Here is a 19647-nt window from a genome sequence, read left to right as displayed (position 1 = left end):
TTCTTCCTTCTTTCCTCTTGCAGTTTCCATGCGTTTTTTATGCGTTTTTTGGGGGACACATGCGTTTTTTGGCCCAGATGTCCCAATTGGTTTGATATATCATTGTGTGAAATATAAACTTGATATCTGATTGCTAACACTTATAAAATGACTTTTTATTATAAAATATTATTAAATACATTTTCAAGATTAAAATATCAATATAAGAATATAAAACAATAAATAAATGTGAGGAATCTTGAAAGTTTCATAGGAATCTTCAAGTTTGATACAATTATTCGGATTTGATAGAGAAAGAAGGGTGGGTATCTCGGAGACAAGGACACGTCGCAGCGCCGATAAACGGCCTAGCATGCGACGTGCCGTCGGCCACGAGACACCCAACCTACATAAATCCAAAAATTTCCAACTCCGAATTAAGGCCTTTCGGTTGTAGAGATCCAAATTCATAAATGCGTCTGGATTCTATCCTAGACATTTGTCTGATAAAATCACCGCCTCTCCAGTGTTTCTCCACCTTCTCCAGTGCCGTAAACACCAGACTTGATGGATCCTGATCATGCATCTCTTTATAATGTTTAGATAGGGAATGTTTATCATAACCCTTCCTGATGTTGGCAATATGTTCGGCCACTCTTTTTTTGAATGGCCTCTTGGTACGTCCTATATATTGTCTGTTACAGGGGCACTGGAGAAGGTAGATAACTCCACTGGAGTCACATGTAAGACAATCTTCTATCTCCCAATTAAAATTGTTCTGAGTCGAGGGGACATTAGTAGTCAGGCGGGGTTTTTTATTCATTCTACAACCCATACACCTTCCACATTTATAAAAACCCTTCAAACTCAGCCAAGTTCCTGAAAAACTCAACTTATTCTGTTTCCACGGTTTTACGGTAGGGGCCACCTTGATACCTAGATTAGGTGCCCTAGTGAAGGTAATCGTCGGAACAGTCGGGAGTAAGTGTCCCACAATTTTGTCATTCAACACATGGTGCCAATGGGTTTTGATAATTTTCTGAATCTTCCTATAATTCTCATTAAATGGAAGAACAACTCTCATGGCTTCTTCTTTATTTTGTGTTTTATCTTTTTCATTATCCATCTCATTTTTATCTTTATTGTCCTCCTTATTAAAGAACTCTCTTCTATCTAATTTCCTGATTTGGTTGAGTGACTCCTCCACTAAGTTCTCAGGATATTCCTTCTCAATAAATTGTCTTTTCATCTCAATGGCTTCCATCTCAAAAGTATGTCCCTCTGTGCAGTTCCGCTTAATCCTATGGAACTGACCAGAGGGAACATTTGTCAGCCATTTTGGCAGGTGACAGCTAGAAAAATCAATATAACTATTTCTAGCTGTGGGTTTACGAAATGTCTCACATATATATTTATTACCAGATTGTGTGATTAACAAATCCAGGAATTCGGTGCTCTCCTGTATGTTTAAGGTAAAGACCAGATTTAAATTATTAATATTAATTATTTCTAGGAATTTTTCCAATTCTTCTTTACTCTTTTTCCAGATGAAGATCACATCATCTATATAACGGCGCCACAGGGCCAGATCCGTCCCCAGCCTTAGCTTGATGAGGTTGTACTCCCACTCAGCCAAGAACAAATTAGCATAGCTGGAGGCGAATCTGGTCCCCATGGCGGTACCCCGCTTCTGCAGGAAGAATTCCCCCTCAAAAAAGAAGTAGTTGTGGCTCAGGATATACTCTATTCCTTTCGTTATAAACTCTTTTTTTATTGCTCCATACGAGCCATCTCTTATTAATTGCATTTTTACAGCATCAATTCCTTGCTGATGATCAATCACAGTATAAAGTGATTGAATATCAAGTGTGCCCATAATCCATCCAGACTGGACATCTAGGTTTTCCAGAATCTGTATGATTTGGGTAGTGTCTTTAATATAGGAATTGGTTTTCTTGACTATTGGCTGTAACTGTACGTCTATATATTTGGACAGGTTGGATGTGATAGATCCAATCCCTGAGACGATAGGGCGTCCTGGGGGATCATTCGGATTTTTATGCACTTTGGGCAGGCAGTAGAAGCATGGTAGCCTCCTCTGCGTGCCCAAAATGAAATCCAGTTCCTGCTGTGATATTGTACCATTATCCAATCCGTCCATACTGTATCTCCTGAGCTCCAACTCAAATCTATCAAGGGGGTCTCCCCCCAATTTTTGATAGGTCTCCCCATCTGAGAGTTGTCGGAGACATTCCCTATTATAATTAATTGTGTCCATCACCACTACCGCACCTCCCTTATCCGCGGGGCGTATGGTGATGGAGTGGTTTTTTTGTAATTGTTTCAATGCCTCAAACTCTCCTCTGGTAAGATTGTTTGTGGCTCTTGGTCTAGCTTTTAGTTTGCAAATATCTTCCTCTACACACTTCTGAAAGGCTCCTATTTCTTTGCTGATTTCACTCCTTGGAAACATATTTGATTTATTTTTTAGGAGGTTTTTGTTAGGGTTTTTTGTCTTTTTTACGTTTTTTTCAACTATCACTTTCTCATTCCTCACAATTGGATTTTTGATAAAATATTTTTTGAGGCAGATATTCCTTATTAGTTTTTGTACTCCTATATATGTAGAGAATTTATCCATCTTATTGGTTGGGGCAAACTTCAGACCTTTCTCTAACAAATTATTTTGGGTTTTAGTCAGGGTGGTTGAACTTAAATTAATTATTGCGCTGAGATGGGAGAATTCCCTGGCAAACTGGGAGTAGCATGAACAACAGGTGTCCAAGATTTGGGAAGCAATTAAAGGAATGGATAAAAATGGAGGCAGAGCAGGCAGACACTTGACCACTGAGGAAGGGAGAGTGAATCTACCCGTAACGCGTATGATGAAACAAGTGATGTACCTGCATTGAAAAGCCTCCGAAAATACTGTATGGCCATACAGAAGAAAATCTCTACAGTAAAGGATTAACTATTCTTATCGTCGAAAGCTGCACCAAAGGAAATTGCGGAACAGAGTGGTAACTCCTGCGATCTTTGGAACTCCCGTGAAATTTAAACCAGCTTGCTGTATGGAGCGACTGAACAAGCCGGCAAATATTTAAAGCTCCATTGAAGCAATAGGGAGACAGCAGACGCTAGACGGTAAGCCAAACATCGATTTAAAGTTTTCTTCAATCCAAAGCTCATATCGAGCTTAAAAGGATATGCTGTAAGAGACTTTTCACATTATCAGGATTCCTGTGGACACTTTATGAACATATTGCGCTCCCAGTGAATACACCTACAACATTTTCAGTGACATTCAGTTTCCCAAATTGGGATAGAGCGCTAGAAAGATAATACCCCCTCTTCCCAAATAACAGCATATATTTGAAGTTTTTTGGTGAGATATATACTATTGAATTTATCGACACTATTGAGTCATATGAATATAGCGTCGATCATATCTACCACAATATATGTGACTGTAATGTTGTATATTATTGCTATATTGTTCTTATAAATTTTATTACTTGTATTTTATGGGGATTTAATAAATATTTTCTGCACATGTCAATCTGGTTGCCAAGTGTATGAGTGCTCGCTCATTTTCCTATTACTACATTTGCCTTTAAGAGAGGGTGGGGTGATTCCCTCTATTTGAGCTTGCAGCACCATACCTTAACTACTTGCTAGTGAGCCACCACAATCTACCACTGTTTTTTGTACGTACCATTCACCCCTGTGTGTGAGCTCCTTTACAGTAGATTATGGACATTTGGCACCACATTGAAAGTAAAAAAGCGAAAGCAGAAAATTTTAAATTTGATGATATGCAGGATGATGTTTTTAGTAGCGATAAAGCTATGGCAGATGTCTTTATAGAATTAGAGGGACTACTACAGAAACAACTCAGACAGTATTGGGAGATAAGGTCCCTACAGCAGTATATAGAGCATGGTAAAATTCCTAAGGGGTTAATCTTGAACAAAACCCCAGCACAAGATCTCCTGGATGAGGAGTTTGAGGGGGAATGGAGCAGATTATTATTCTCCTGTTCCATTTCACTCATGCAACTCATAATAAAAAGGAGAACAGCACTATTGGAAGTGCTGAATCAAAAAATTGGAAAATTAAAAGACCACCTTGAAAAATTCTCTAGAAATAGTGAATTTGAAATGTGGCAACAAAGACTCTGTAGTGGATTAGATAAAATTGAGAGTGAGATCATTAATAAAAAAACTAAAAAACACCAGAATACACAGAGAAATCACCAGGGTGAAAGATCTGGGGAGCAAATTCCCTTATCACAGAATGAGATCCCAAAAGGGAAGAAAAGGGAAGGGGATAGGGATCGGCAGGGCTTATCAGACAGCTACTCAATCTCTGTGACAAACAGATATGAGGAGCTGTCTGATCGGCATTTTTTAGATCATACCCCAGCACATCACAGAGCACGAATACGGCACAGAGAAAGGACACCTCCCAATCACAGTTTAGAATCACCGACACATCACTACAATTTAAGGCCCAAGAGCACTTATCAATACCAGAACACAGGGAAGGGACAACATCACATATCACAGAGACAGGATCCCCATGCACCCCAAAAGATGAATCACACAGAACAAGTAAGATACCAACACTCAAGACACAGAGGAGGGTCAGAAAGACAAGAGGAAGTAAGAGGAAGAGACACATATCACAAAAGACATCACTAGCAACGGATCTCAGCGCAATAATTAATTTAAGTTCAACCACCCTGACTAAAACCCAAAATAATTTGTTAGAGAAAGGTCTGAAGTTTGCCCCCACCAATAAGATGGATAAATTCTCTACATATATAGGAGTACAAAAACTAATAAGGAATATCTGCCTCAAAAAATATTTTATCAAAAATCCAATTGTGAGGAATGAGCAAGTGATAGTTGAAAAAAACGTAAAAAAGACAAAAAACCCTAACAAAAACCTCCTAAAAAATAAATCAAATATGTTTCCAAGGAGTGAAATCAGCAAAGAAATAGGAGCCTTTCAGAAGTGTGTAGAGGAAGATATTTGCAAACTAAAAGCTAGACCAAGAGCCACAAACAATCTTACCAGAGGAGAGTTTGAGGCATTGAAACAATTACAAAAAAAACACTCCATCACCATACGCCCCGCGGATAAGGGAGGTGCGGTAGTGGTGATGGACACAATTAATTATAATAGGGAATGTCTCCGACAACTCTCAGATGGGGAGACCTATCAAAAATTGGGGGGAGACCCCCTTGATAGATTTGAGTTGGAGCTCAGGAGATACAGTATGGACGGATTGGATAATGGTACAATATCACAGCAGGAACTGGATTTCATTTTGGGCACGCAGAGGAGGCTACCATGCTTCTACTGCCTGCCCAAAGTGCATAAAAATCTGAATGATCCCCCAGGACGCCCTATCGTCTCAGGGATTGGATCTATCACATCCAACCTGTCCAAATATATAGACGTACAGTTACAGCCAATAGTCAAGAAAACCAATTCCTATATTAAAGACACTACCCAAATCATACAGATTCTGGAAAACCTAGATGTCCAGTCTGGATGGATTATGGGCACACTTGATATTCAATCACTTTATACTGTGATTGATCATCAGCAAGGAATTGATGCTGTAAAAATGCAATTAATAAGAGATGGCTCGTATGGAGCAATAAAAAAAGAGTTTATAACGAAAGGAATAGAGTATATCCTGAGCCACAACTACTTCTTTTTTGAGGGGGAATTCTTCCTGCAGAAGCGGGGTACCGCCATGGGGACCAGATTCGCCCCCAGCTATGCTAATTTGTTCTTGGCTGAGTGGGAGTACAACCTCATCAAGCCAAGGCTGGGGACAGATCTGGCCCTGTGGCGCCGTTATATAGATGATGTGATCTTCATCTGGAAAAAGAGTAAAGAAGAATTGGAAAAATTTCTAGAAATAATTAATATTAATAATTTAAATCTGGTCTTTACCTCAAACATACAGGAGAGCACCGAATTCCTGGATTTGTTAATCACACAATCTGGTAATAAATATATATGTGAGACATTTCGTAAACCCACAGCTAGAAATAGTTATATTGATTTTTCTAGCTGTCACCTGCCAAAATGGCTGACAAATGTTCCCTCTGGTCAGTTCCATAGGATTAAGCGGAACTGCACAGAGGGACATACTTTTGAGATGGAAGCCATTGAGATGAAAAGACAATTTATTGAGAAGGAATATCCTGAGAACTTAGTGGAGGAGTCACTCAACCAAATCAGGAAATTAGATAGAAGAGAGTTCTTTAATAAGGAGGACAATAAAGATAAAAATGAGATGGATAATGAGAAAGATAAAACACAAAATAAAGAAGAAGCCATGAGAGTTGTTTTTCCATTTAATGAGAATTATAGGAAGATTCAGAAAATTATCAAAACCCATTGGCACCATATGTTGAATGACAAAATTGTGGGACACTTACTCCCGACTGTTCCGACGATTACCTTCACTAGGGCACCTAATCTAGGTATCAAGGTGGCCCCTACCGTAAAACCGTGGAAACAGAATAAGTTGAGTTTTTCAGGAACTTGGCTGAGTTTGAAGGGTTTTTATAAATGTGGAAGGTGTATGGGTTGTAGAATGAATAAAAAACCCCGCCTAACTACTAATGTCCCCTCGACTCAGAACAATTTTAATTGGGAGATAGAAGATTGTCTTACATGTGACTCCAGTGGAGTTATCTACCTTCTCCAGTGCCCCTGTAACAGACAATATATAGGACGTACCAAGAGGCCATTCAAAAAAAGAGTGGCCGAACATATTGCCAACATCAGGAAGGGTTATGATAAACATTCCCTATCTAAACATTATAAAGAGATGCATGATCAGGATCCATCAAGTCTGGTGTTTACGGCACTGGAGAAGGTGGAGAAACACTGGAGAGGCGGTGATTTTATCAGACAAATGTCTAGGATAGAATCCAGACGCATTTATGAATTTGGATCTCTACAACCGAAAGGCCTTAATTCGGAGTTGGAAATTTTTGGATTTATGTAGGTTGGGTGTCTCGTGGCCGACGGCACGTCGCATGCTAGGCCGTTTATCGGCGCTGCGACGTGTCCTTGTCTCCGAGATACCCACCCTTCTTTCTCTATCAAATCCGAATAATTGTATCAAACTCGAAGATTCCTATGAAACTTTCAAGATTCCTCACATTTATTTATTGTTTTATATTCTTATATTGATATTTTAATCTTGAAAATGTATTTAATAATATTTTATTATAAAAAGTCATTTTATAAGTGTTAGCAATCAGATATCAAGTTTATATTTCACACAATGATATATCACACCAATTGGGACATCTGGGCCAAAAAACGCATGTGTCCCCCAAAAAACGCATAAAAAACGCATGGAAACTGCAAGAGGAAAGAAGGAAGAAAAAAAAGGAAAAAAAAATATATTTTTTTTTATTTTTTATTTATTTTTTAAATCAAGGCTGTTTAGAATTATCCCCTGATTGTGTGGGAGGATTCCCTGGCAAACTGGGAGTAGCATGAACAACAGGTGTCCAAGAGTTGGGAAGCAATTAAAGGAATGGATAAAAATGGAGGCAGAGCAGGCAGACACTTGACCACTGAGGAAGGGAGAGTGAATCTACCCGTAACGCGTATGGTGAAACAAGTGATGTACCTGCATTGAAAAGCCTCCGATTATACTGTATGGCCATACAGAAGAAAATCTCTACAGTAAAGGATTAACTATTCTTATCGTCGAAAGCTGCACCAAAGGAAATTGCGGAACAGAGTGGCAACTCCCGCGATCTTTGGAACTCCCGCGAAATTTAAACCAGCTTGCTGTATGGAGCGACTGAACAAGCCGGCAAATATTTAAAGCTCCATTGAAGCAATAGGGAGACAGCAGACGCTAGACGGTAAGCCAAACATCGATTTAAAGTTTTCTTCAATCCAAAGCTCATATCGAGCTTAAAAGGATATGCTGTAAGAGACTTTTCACATTATCAGGATTCCTGTGGACACTTTATGAACATATTGCGCTCCCAGTGAATACACCTACAACATTTTCAGTGACATTCAGTTTCCCAAATTGGGATAGAGCGCTAGAAGATAATACCCCCTCTTCCCAAATAACAGCATATATTTGAAGTTTTTTGGTGAGATATATACTATTGAATTTATCGACACTATTGAGTCATATGAATATAGCGTCGATCATATCTACCACAATATATGTGACTGTAATGTTGTATATTATTGCTGTTCTTATAAATTTTATTACTTGCATTTTATGGGGATTTAATAAATATTTTCTGCACATGTCAATCTGGTTGCCAAGTGTATGAGTGCTCGCTCATTTTCCTATTACTACATTTGCCTTTAAGAGAGGGTGGGGTGATTCCCTCTATTTGAGCTTGCAGCACCATACCTTAACTACTTGCTAGTGAGCCACCACAATCTACCACTATTAATGGTACTGCTTTACCGATGGCTTGAGACATTTGTCACTTTGTCTGTACCTTTTCTAGAAAAGAATACGTTCATTACTTGCACACACTTGAATAAATTGCAACTGAATTAAATAATATCAAGGGGATTTTTTTTTTTTTACTCAAACAGCTGATACAGTGCTAAAATATAGGATGGTATGGCATCCAATTACCAAGATATACTGTACAGCTATCAGTCATAACATTAACTCCTTAAAGCAGTTCTCCGGTAATTACATTTTATCAAATGCCATCAGTCTGTCTCACTAAGCTAAGGCTTCATACAGTCCCTGCAGCATGGTCATCAGTGGCTTCACTGGCATCACAAGCTTCAGTGTTGCCATAGCCACAGCAACCACGTCATCTCTGAAGCCATTAATTGGCTTCAGTGGAGCATATGACCATTTCCATGTAGTGGCAGATGTAAACACTGCGGGGAACAGAACATGAGCTTTTTGACGTTCTGATGACCTGTATATAGTAGCTGCGGCCTAGTGGTTTGCTTGGCTTCCCAGGCTGAGAGAAGGGGAAGCAGCAGGGATGTGATAACTGACATTAGCTCCGACTTCACACCAGTAACCGATTACCCACTTAAAGGGGTTGTCTGAGTTCGGAGCTGAACCCGGACATACCGTTATTTTCACCCAGGCAGCCCCCCTGAGGTTAGTATCGGAGCATCTCATGCTCCGATGCGCTCCCTTGCCTTGTGCTCTTTTGTTTATCATAACACACTGTGTGTGTTCGGTGACAACACCGGCTCTGATGGGCGTGCTTTAGCGCTGCCCTTGCGATTTTACTGGCTAGGGCAGCGCTAAATCCCACCCATCAGTGCCGGTGATGTCATCGGGCTTCCTGGCAGCCCCATGGAGAGCCCTGGTACATCACCGGATCTCCAAAAAATGCCTTTACCCTGCACGATTTAGCGTGAAGTCAGGGGGGCAGCCTGGGTGAAAATGGAATAATGTCCGGGTTGAGCTCTGAACCCGGACAACCCCTTTAATACAAATATGCAGGTTATATACTAAATCTAGTATACTGCACATTCACAGCTACCTAAGGATATATTAGGAATTTTGTTTTGTAATAAAAGGTTTTGAAAAAGCAACAATCATAGCAATATCTACCTGTATAAAATACAATTTTTTTTCTATAGTATTGTATTTCCTTTTTTTCAAAAATGTGTACTTTGGGGCTAAAACAAAAGAAATATGTGACTACAAGGAAAATAAAAATAAGTAGATGAAATGCATGCAGTACTGTATATACACAGCACAGTGCAATGAACTAACTTTTGCATAGTATGAAAGGAAACAAAGTATCTTACTTTACTGCTTTTGCCATATCTTTCCTGTAATATTATACTTTTTGACAGGTCAAGGCATCTTGAAGACTGAACCAGCTGTTGATGAAGAAAAGACAAGTATGTAGCTTTCTAGATTGTATACCTGAGCAACCATATGTAAGGGACCTTAAATTAAGACTAAATAAATGAAAGTGGTTTACGGTATATGTATAACTTGAAAGACAGTACCTATCATACATTTCAGTATAAGATACGCTAGATTGACTTTCTTCAATAGCTTGTCTGTACAATATTCACTATAGAACAAATTAAGGGAAAACATTGTAAATATTATCCTGTACTTATTATGCTTTGATTTTATATATTGCATCCTATTATTTTTATTCTCAGAGTGACAGTATCCTATTATTTTTATTCTTAGAGTGACAGTATCCTATTATATTTATTCTCAGAGTGACAGTAGAGATACTGCAAGTTGATTTTTAAATCTGTATGTGGTCATGTGGCCTGACTTAAGACTCTCTCACAATGCATTGCTCCCTGTTAACAATAAAAACAACAGAATTTTGAATTTGGTGTTCTGTCTAAAAAGAGGAAAAAAAACATAAAGTTAAAAATCAGAACAAGATAAGTAAAGTAGCTTATTTGCAATTTAGCATGTTATGTATCTTTTAACTGTGGAATGTTGTTGAGATTTTATGCAAAAGTAGATTTCAAACTGGTCACATTTGTCCATTAAGAAAAAACACTTAAAGGGGTTGTGTTGTCTCATACATTGGAGCCATATTGCTAGGATATGCCACCAATGTCATATAGGTGCAGGTCCCACCTCTGGGACCTGCTCCTATCTCCGGGATGGGCCAATCCAAAGTGAATGAGAGCACACCACGAATGCGATGTGAATAAAAAGAGCACTGCATATGCACAGCTACCTCTCCATTCACCTTTATGGGATTGCCAGATATAGCAGAGGCCATATTTTCAGAAATTCCATAAAGGTGAATGGAGAGCGTAGTATGCATAAATGTCCACCCCTCCATTCACCTCTATGGGACTGCAATATGCTGGATTGACTATGTTCTGAACTCCCATAGAAGTGAACAGAGGATGACTGTACTTGCTGCTCTCACTCACTTTGTTGGGCCTGTTCTGGAGATAGGAGCAGGTCCCAGAGGTGAGACCTGCACCTATCTGACATTGGTGGCATATCCCAGTGATATGCCATCAATGTATGAGATGAGAAAACCACTTTAACGATGTTTAGGGGCATGCTAAACTGACTACGCTTTTGATTTCAAGAAAAATATTTAGACTATATTTTCAAACTGTTGTATATTGGCCTACTATAGAAGAATATTAAAAAATATTTGAATTTTCTTTACTAGATTAAAGACTAGTGATGAGCAGCATAGGCAATATTCGTTTCTGCGATATTTTGCTATTTTTTGGCCTAATATTCGCCATAAATTTGCAAATTCTAGAATTTGTGATCTCCAGTCATTATTTTCTTGATTGGGAAAATAGGAAATGTAATATGCGCTTATTGCGCACGCAATACAGGCATGGGTCACTTTTGCTAAATTTTTCAAATTGCTAGACACTAATCCCTATAACAGCACAGTAATTCCTATCACACTACCTAACACCCTGCACTGGAACCTATCAACTACACTATATCCCTATCTAACCTACACTGACTATCTCCCACTAATCTGTATTATATATATGAACTAAATAACTATCTAATGTAATTGAATAAGGATCCAGATGACTCAGCAAAGCACAGAGCACAGCAATGTCACTGCTGTCTCTCTCTCTCTCAGAACTGCAATAAACAGCAGAACATGGCTGCTGGGGAGTTTCCTATATAGCAAGGGGCAGGCAACTTTACTATTGGTTGCTAGGGATGTTGCTAAGCTCTGACAAAGATATTGCAGCCTTTTCATTGGCCCACAAGCAAGAAGCAGTAGTACTGATGAAAAAAAATCTAGAACATTATTGATTACGAAGATATAGCACTATATTCTAGATCTTTGCAAATTCTTGAAGTTCCGATATTCGCGATAAAAATTTGCGATTAGAATATTCGAGATCAACACCATTAAAGACTTTTGATCTATCCCTTAATAAACATTAGTTTTTTTGCATTTTATATGCTTTGGCTCCTCTTCTATACGTAATGTATCAATTCTGTACATTGCCTTCTAGACTTATGAATAGACACTTTCAGTGTGTTGTTCTCAATTAGAAGATTTAAACTTGGTCTTTTTAGAACAAAGTTATATTATTTTATGTCTAATTTTAAATATTTACCAAAATGATTTAATGCTGCTGCTTTGCTTTTGGTCACAAATATGTAAAGGAGCTCAGTGGATCTTGATGGTCTTATTGTGTCTTTAGGTTTGCTGTCTGCCTATAAATTTACAAACTTTTGTATAAGTAAGGCTACTTTTACACTAGCATTTTTTGTGGATCAGTCATGGATCTTCAAAAATGCTTCCGTTACAATAATACAACTGCATGCATCCGTCATGAACGGATCCGGTTGTATTATGTCTTCTATAGCCATGACGGAACTGTCATGAACACCATTGAAATTCAATGGGGGACGGATCGGTTTTCTATTGTGTCAGTGCATCCGTCTTGCTCCGCACCACATCACGTGGACCTGAGCAAAGGTCGGAGAGCACCGGAGCCGAGAGCCAGTGTCAGGAAGCAGGTAACAGTCAGGTAACACTCAATGATATTGAGTCTTGGGTGAATAAAGGAATCCACTTGTTTCACCGAAGTCAGAATGCTGCCTTTCTTCCATAAAATTTTAGATAGATAGATCTATAGATAGAGATATGAGATGGATAGATCAATAGATAGATAGATAGATAGATAGATAGATAGATAGATAGATAGATATGAGATAGATAGATAGATGAAAGAGAGATAGATAGATATATAGATAGATAAATAGATAGATCAATAGCTAGATAGATATGAGACAGATATATATGAGATAGATAGATAGAGAGATAATCTATAGATAGATAGATAAATAAATAGATAATCTATAGATAGATATATATAAGATAAATAGATAGATACAAACCGAAGTAAGGAAATAGCAGAACTCCACAGGGTGCCAGGTGCAAAATCCTTGTAGAATTCTGAACTACAAAATCCTCAAATAACAGTATCCAAAAGGCAAGGCAGCACACCGGTCTTAGTGAAAAAGAGTGGATCCTTTATTTCAGCCCAATGCAACGTTTCAGCTCTTCAATGGAGCTTTTGTCAAGCAATGACAACAGTGCTCAAGTAGGTGTATATAAACAGGTGAATATGCAAATTCAAATCAATACAATGAATCAAACAATAAACATGATTTTCCATAAAAAATACGTAGTGAATACAAAATACATGATTTTATATCAAGTGCATCAAAAGTATGTTATTAATTTTTGTGTGATAGTCCATATATTCAAAAAGGATGTGATATATAATGAACAATGTCATGGTGAATAACCCCCATTCCTAATGGTTAATAAAGTGCACTTGTGCTGATTACAAATAGCTGTACATATAATACTTCATAAGGCGCACACCCATTTGATTCCAGGTCATGTGTGCGATATACGGCATTCCAACAGGTTCAGTGCGCCTGCGTTAAAATCAAATAGCGCAAGAACTCCACATATTCCCATGCATGCGCAATTGAGATGTGCCAGGAGCAGTGCTAGGTTACAACTGAAGACTGCGCAGTCCAGGCGGACCCGGTTCAAAAAATGGCTGAATACATGTTATGAAATCACGTCTCCACAGGCGAGGAGGCGGGTCATCTACAGGTGGGACAGACCACCCCCAGCATCAGCTGGGAATCCTGTCCCTGACCCGTCGTGGATCTGGGACCGGCGGCAATAGAATGTCACTAGTCCCTGAGCACTATACCCCACCAAGCCGCACGCGGTACATGAAAACTATAGCACCCCATCAGTGGCCATACGGGTAGTTAAGGTCACATCCCTGGGACCCACCATCCAGTATGTCCCATGAGGGGAGGAGAGGTGACACCGGCAAGTGTCCCGCATCTCCCACATGCAGACAATTGTTCCCAGGGGTGCTAGTAAAGGTATAAAATGCAATGAATACCGGTCCATTGATATAAGCGCAGTACATAAAAACGTGGAAATAAAGAACAGTCACTATCAGCACACATGGGGATCCGTTGGGTGGCGTATTCATGAAGTTCAACATTTCTTTCAATAGAATCTAAAAAAGATAGAGAAAGAGGATAACAATTAGAGCACTGATCTTCCCCTAATGCACAGTAGTAATGGTTAACACATCCGAGGCTGCAAGGTCACACAACTCTAAATGCAACATTCAGACCCCTAGGTTTTAATGTTTGTAAATGATATATCCAATAGAGTTTCTGCCTCTTGAGCATGGCTACTCTATCTCCTCCACGTCTAGGGATGGCAACATGATCAATTATTCTGAACCGTAGGTCCTTCTCCGTGTGTCTAGCTTCGGTGAAATGTTAAGACACGGGTAGGTCTAATCTTTTTTCACGGATCGTGTACCTATGGTGATTAAGTCTAGTTTTTAAATCCCAGGTAGTCTCCCATACATATAAAGAATGACAGGGACATTCAAGTAAATAAACCACGTACGTGGAATCACAGGTCAAGCAATCATTGATCTTATACACTGCTCCTGTTACAGGGTGTGTAAAAGTATGGCCTCTTTGCATGAGGGGGCAATTCACGCAGTAATAACATGGGTAACATCCTGTCTTAGTAGAACCAAAGTAACAGCGGAATGTGTGTTTAGTTGTGCCTATATCTGCACATACAAGTAGATCTTTGAGATTCTGTGTACGGTGATAGGACAATAGAGGAGGATTATTAAATTCCGGTATATGTTTGAAGTTACTGCCCAAAATGGGCCATTGTTTCTTCAAAATATCACCTATTAGGGTACTTTTAGATGTATGATGAGAAACAAAGGGAATACGATTGGCTTTAGGGGATGGTGTCCCTGTGTTCCATAATAGGGATTACCTTGGAAGGGCAATTTTTTTTGTACAAATATGTCTACACGTTTTTTAGGGTATCCTCTCTTTCTAAATTTTGTCCCCATGTCCATCAGTTTGTCCTGTATCTCCGTTTCATTATCTACAATCCTTCTTACTCTTAAGAATTGACTTAGGGGCAAGGATTTCAGCATGGGTCTTGGGTGGTTACTATCATATCTAAGCAACGTATTTTTGTCAGTGGGTTTAAAATAAAGGTCAGTGTGTAGATGGCTAGCAATCCTTCTGACCGTCACATCTAGGAATTGTAATTCAGTATCCGATGAGACTAATGTAAATTGTACATCTGGATCTATTTGATTAAGAAAATCCTTAAAATCACATAATGTCGATGGTGTGTCAGTCCAGAGGAGGAAAATGTCATCTATGTAGCGCCACAACCCCAGGACATGCCTGTAGTGGTGGCTCACATAGACGTACTCCTATTCCATATAAAAATATTCGCATAATTTGGCGCCATGTTAGACCCCATAGCGGTCCCCCTGAATTGAACATAAAAACTGTCTTGGAACATGAAATAGTTGCAGGTGAGCATAACCTCAAGTAGAGAAATCATGAACTCTCTACATTTCGCGGTATAGGAGGTGTTGTTTAAACACCTCGCAACCGCGTCCATACTCCCTGAAAGAGTTATATTAGCATCATTTGATGTTGTAAGTCTGTACACCTCCATCTCCCATAATCGGGGGATGGATGCGGTTGCGAGGTGTTTAAACAACACCTCCTATACAGCAAAATGTAGAGAGTTCATGATTTCTCTACTTGAGGTTGTACTCACCTGCAACTATTTCATGTTTCAAGACAGTTTTTATGTTCAATTACGGGGGTCTAACATGGCACCAAATTATGCGAATATTGTTATGGCACACATGGAGGAAGAGTACGTCTATGTGAGCCACCACTTTAGGCATGTCCTGTGGTCGTGGCGCTACATAGACAACATTTTCCTCCTGTGAACTGACACACCATCGACATTATGCGATTTTGAGGATTTTCTTAATTAAATATATCCAGATGTACAATTTACATTAGTCTCTTTGAATACTGAATTACAATTCCTAGATGTGACGGTCAGAAGGATTGACTGACCTTTTTGTTAAACCCACTGACAGAAATACGTTGCTTAGATATGATAGTAACCACCCAAGACCCATGCTGAAATCCTTGCCCCTAAGTCAATTCTTACGAGTAAGAAGGATTGTAGATAATGAAACGGAGATACAGGACACACTGATGGACACGGGGACAAAATTTAGAAAGAGAGGATACCCTAAAAAACTTGTAGACATATGTGTACAAAAAACCATTGCCCTTCCAAGGTAATCCCTACTATGGATCACAGGGACATCATCCCCTAAATCCAATCGTATTTCCTTTGCTTCTCATTATACGTCTAAAAGTACACTAATAGGTGATATTTTGAAGAAACACTGGCCCATTTTTACACACCCTGTAACAGGAGCAGTGTATCAGTGCTCTAATTGTTATCCTCTTTCTCTTTCCTTTTATTTTATTTTTATTTTTTAGTACATTATTACATTATTCATCCGTATAGATACTGACCAAAAAACATTCAGTAGGGGTGCAGGACGCTACACAGGCATCACAAGGCGACGGCCGTTTTGCGTGGAGTCACGCTTCCTCAGGCCTGCGGAACGGCCTTAGTTATTTGGCCATAACAAGGGGCGTTATGCATGGAGGAAAAAGAACATTCCAAGAAAAACACCTGCTACCTACAGTAAAATATGGTGGTGGTTCCATCATGCTGTGGGGCTGTGTGGCCAGTGCAGGGACTGGGAATCTTGTCAAAGTTGAGGGACGCATGGATTCCACTCAGTATCAGCAGATTCTGGAGACCAATGTCCAGGAATCAGTGACAAAGCTGAAGCTGCGCCGGGGCTGGATCTTTCAACAAGACAACAACCCTAAACACTGCTCAAAATCCACTAAGGCATTTATGCAGAGGAACAAGTACAACGTTCTGGAATGGCCATCTCAGTCCCCAGACCTGATTATAATTGAAAATCTGTGGTGTGACTTAAAGAGAGCTGTCCATGCTCGGAAGCCATCAAACCTGAATGAACTAAAGATGTTTTGTAAAAAGGAATGGTCCAAAATACCTTCAACCAGAATCCAGACTCCCATTGGAACCTACAGGAAGAGTTTAGAGGCTGTAATTTCTGCAAAAGGAGGATCTACTAAATATTGATTTCATTTCTTTTTTGTGGTGCCCAAATTTATGCACCTGCCTAATTTTGTTTAAACAATTATAGCACACTTTCTGTAAATCCAATAAACTTCATTTCACTTCTCAAATATCACTGTGTGTGTCTCCTATATGATATATTTAACTGACGATTAACAAGGTTGCCCAAACTTTTGCATCCCACTGTATCACGTCCTTTTTGAATATATGGACTATCACACAAAAATGAATAACATACTTTTGATGCACTTGATGTAAAATCATTTATTTTGTATTCACTGCGTATTTTTTATGGAAAATCATGTTTATTGTTTGATTCATTGTATTGATTTGAATTTGCATATTCACCTGTTTATATACACCTACTTGAGCACTGTTGTCATTGCTTGACAAAAGCTCCATTGAAGAGCTGAAACATTGCATTGGGCTGAAATAAAGGATCCACTCTTTCTCACTAAGTCCGGTGTGCTGCCTTGCCTTTTGGATATTAATAGATAGATAGATAGATAGATAGATAGATAGATACCGTAGATTATAGATAGATAGACAGATAGATAATAGATAGATAGATAGATAGATATGAGAAATACAGATGACAAAGATATATGGATAGATAGAGGATGCAGAAATAAAGATATTTGTGAGATAGACAAGCATTAGATACAAACAAAAAAAAACAGCTACAGAGGGGGGAGAAGGTGGGTGCAGAGGACAGGTCCTGTATAGTCTCTGTAGGCTGCCTCCCCTACTGTTAGTCTGGAGTCTGGACTGTCCATCTTTACCTATCAGGTTATGTCTGCCAACAAGCAGCCCTTGTCATTTACTGCAGCACAGAGAGGAGAAAGGGGCCAGCAGCAAATATGTCAGGTCATTAGAGGGTGACATTCTGAACTCACTAGTAAACCACAGGATCAGGCTAGAGGAGGCCATTACCTTCACAGTGCAGGGCCTCTGGTGAGAGAGGAAGGGGGCATGGCCAAGGTCTGCCTGACTTCTGTAGAGCCAGTGCTATGGATGCAGCACCCAGCTCCTCACTACAGCATAAGGACCCTGTAGGCTACAGTGGGCAGGAGACCAGGGACCAGTGCTCCTTGCTGTGCTGTCTGTGCTTTTCTCAGGTGCGGCCACCAGCTCTTTTCCACATTTGTCTGGGCAGCTCAGCAGGGGGCCCCATATAGGGATGGGGGCCCTGGACAATTGCCCTGTTTGCCCCCCCCCCTAACGCTGGCCCTGTTGCTAGATAACACAATGTTCCCCTATATAGCTGATCACATGGTGCAGCAGCCAGACCCATCATTTTCAGATCCTATTTCTTTTCATCAATTTTATTTGAAAATATTTTGCAAACCAATTCTTTTTTAGGAGATTGTTAAGGTGAATGTGTCTTTCCTTAAAAACAACAATGAATTCCTTAACACATATTGATGTGTGAAAGTGTCTATTTGTGTTGAAAGCAAATACATAAAATATTTATTTTTAGTATAACAGAAAAGTGATTATAAACTATTTTGGCTTTGTACAAATTTAGAGTGAAAAAAGGAAAGGTGTACCTTCCAAAATTATTGGAACCCTAGGAGATTTGAGCACCCAGTTAACTTTGATTGAGGTCTCAGACCTTAAATAGCCTGTTAGGGTTAAGGTTAGTCCACAATCATCATTAGGAAAAGCCAGGTGATGCACATTTCAAAGCTTGATAAATACCCAAAATCAGCCATGGGTTCTTCTAAGCAGCTTCCTAACACTCTGAAGATGAAAATGGTTTAGACCCACAAAGCAGGAGAAGGCAAAGAAGATAGCAAAGCGTTTTCAGGTTGCCATTTCCTCAGTTCAAAATATAATTAAGAAATGTCTGTTTACAAGAACAGTGGAGGTCAAGGGAAGGTCTGAAACACCAAGCAACATCTGCACAAATATGACCTTTATGGAAGAGCTCTCCTGCATCCTCATCACCAAATTCAGCATCAGAAGTTTGGAAAAGAACATCTAAATAACCCTGATGCATTTTGGAAACAAGTCCTGTGGACCAATGAGGTTAAAATAGAACTGTTTGGCCAATTTGAACAAAGGTATTTTTAGAGAAAAATGGGCACAGATGAATTTCATGAAAATAACACCTCTTCAACCATTAAGCATGGGATTAGATCAATCATGTTTTGGGCTTGTGTTGCAGCCAATGGCACCAGAAACATTTCAAAGGTGGAGGGAAGAATAGATTTAATGATATTCTAGAAAGTTCTGGAAGCAGACATAACACCAACTGTAAAAAGGCTGAACTTGAAAAGAGGACAGCTTCTACAAATGAATAATGATCCTAAACACACCTCAAAATCTACAATAGACTACCTTAAAAGGCTGAACCTGAAGGTTTTACCATGGACTCACATTCCCCTTGTCTGAACGTCAATCAAAATGTGTGGATTGAACTCAAAAGAGCAGTGCATACAAGACAGCACAGAAATCCTACAAAACTAGAAGATTTTTGCAAGAAAGAATGGATGAAAATAACTCAAAAAAGAATTGAAAGACTTTTGGTTGGTTAAAGCTGTGATACTTGCCAAAGGGGCATGTTACTAGGTACTAACCATGC

The 19647-nt window shown here is 39.3% G+C and overlaps 1 protein-coding gene across 1 annotated transcript in view; it reads left to right on the top strand.

Moving 5' to 3' along the window:
- The window catches only part of LOC120999212 (titin homolog), a 946165-nt gene that overhangs the window by 743095 nt on the left and 183423 nt on the right, over positions 1-19647 (top strand). The window contains exon 74 of the mRNA XM_040430085.1: positions 9841-9888. Within this exon, the coding sequence (XP_040286019.1) occupies positions 9841-9888 (48 nt within the window). The remainder of the gene's footprint in view (positions 1-9840; positions 9889-19647) is intronic.

The sequence above is a fragment of the Bufo bufo genome, chromosome 4 (assembly GCF_905171765.1).
Source record: "Bufo bufo chromosome 4, aBufBuf1.1, whole genome shotgun sequence".
Lineage (NCBI taxonomy): Eukaryota > Metazoa > Chordata > Amphibia > Anura > Bufonidae > Bufo > Bufo bufo.
The sequence above is the reverse complement of the archived record's forward strand: the minus strand, read 5'-3'. Positions and strand labels throughout refer to the sequence as shown.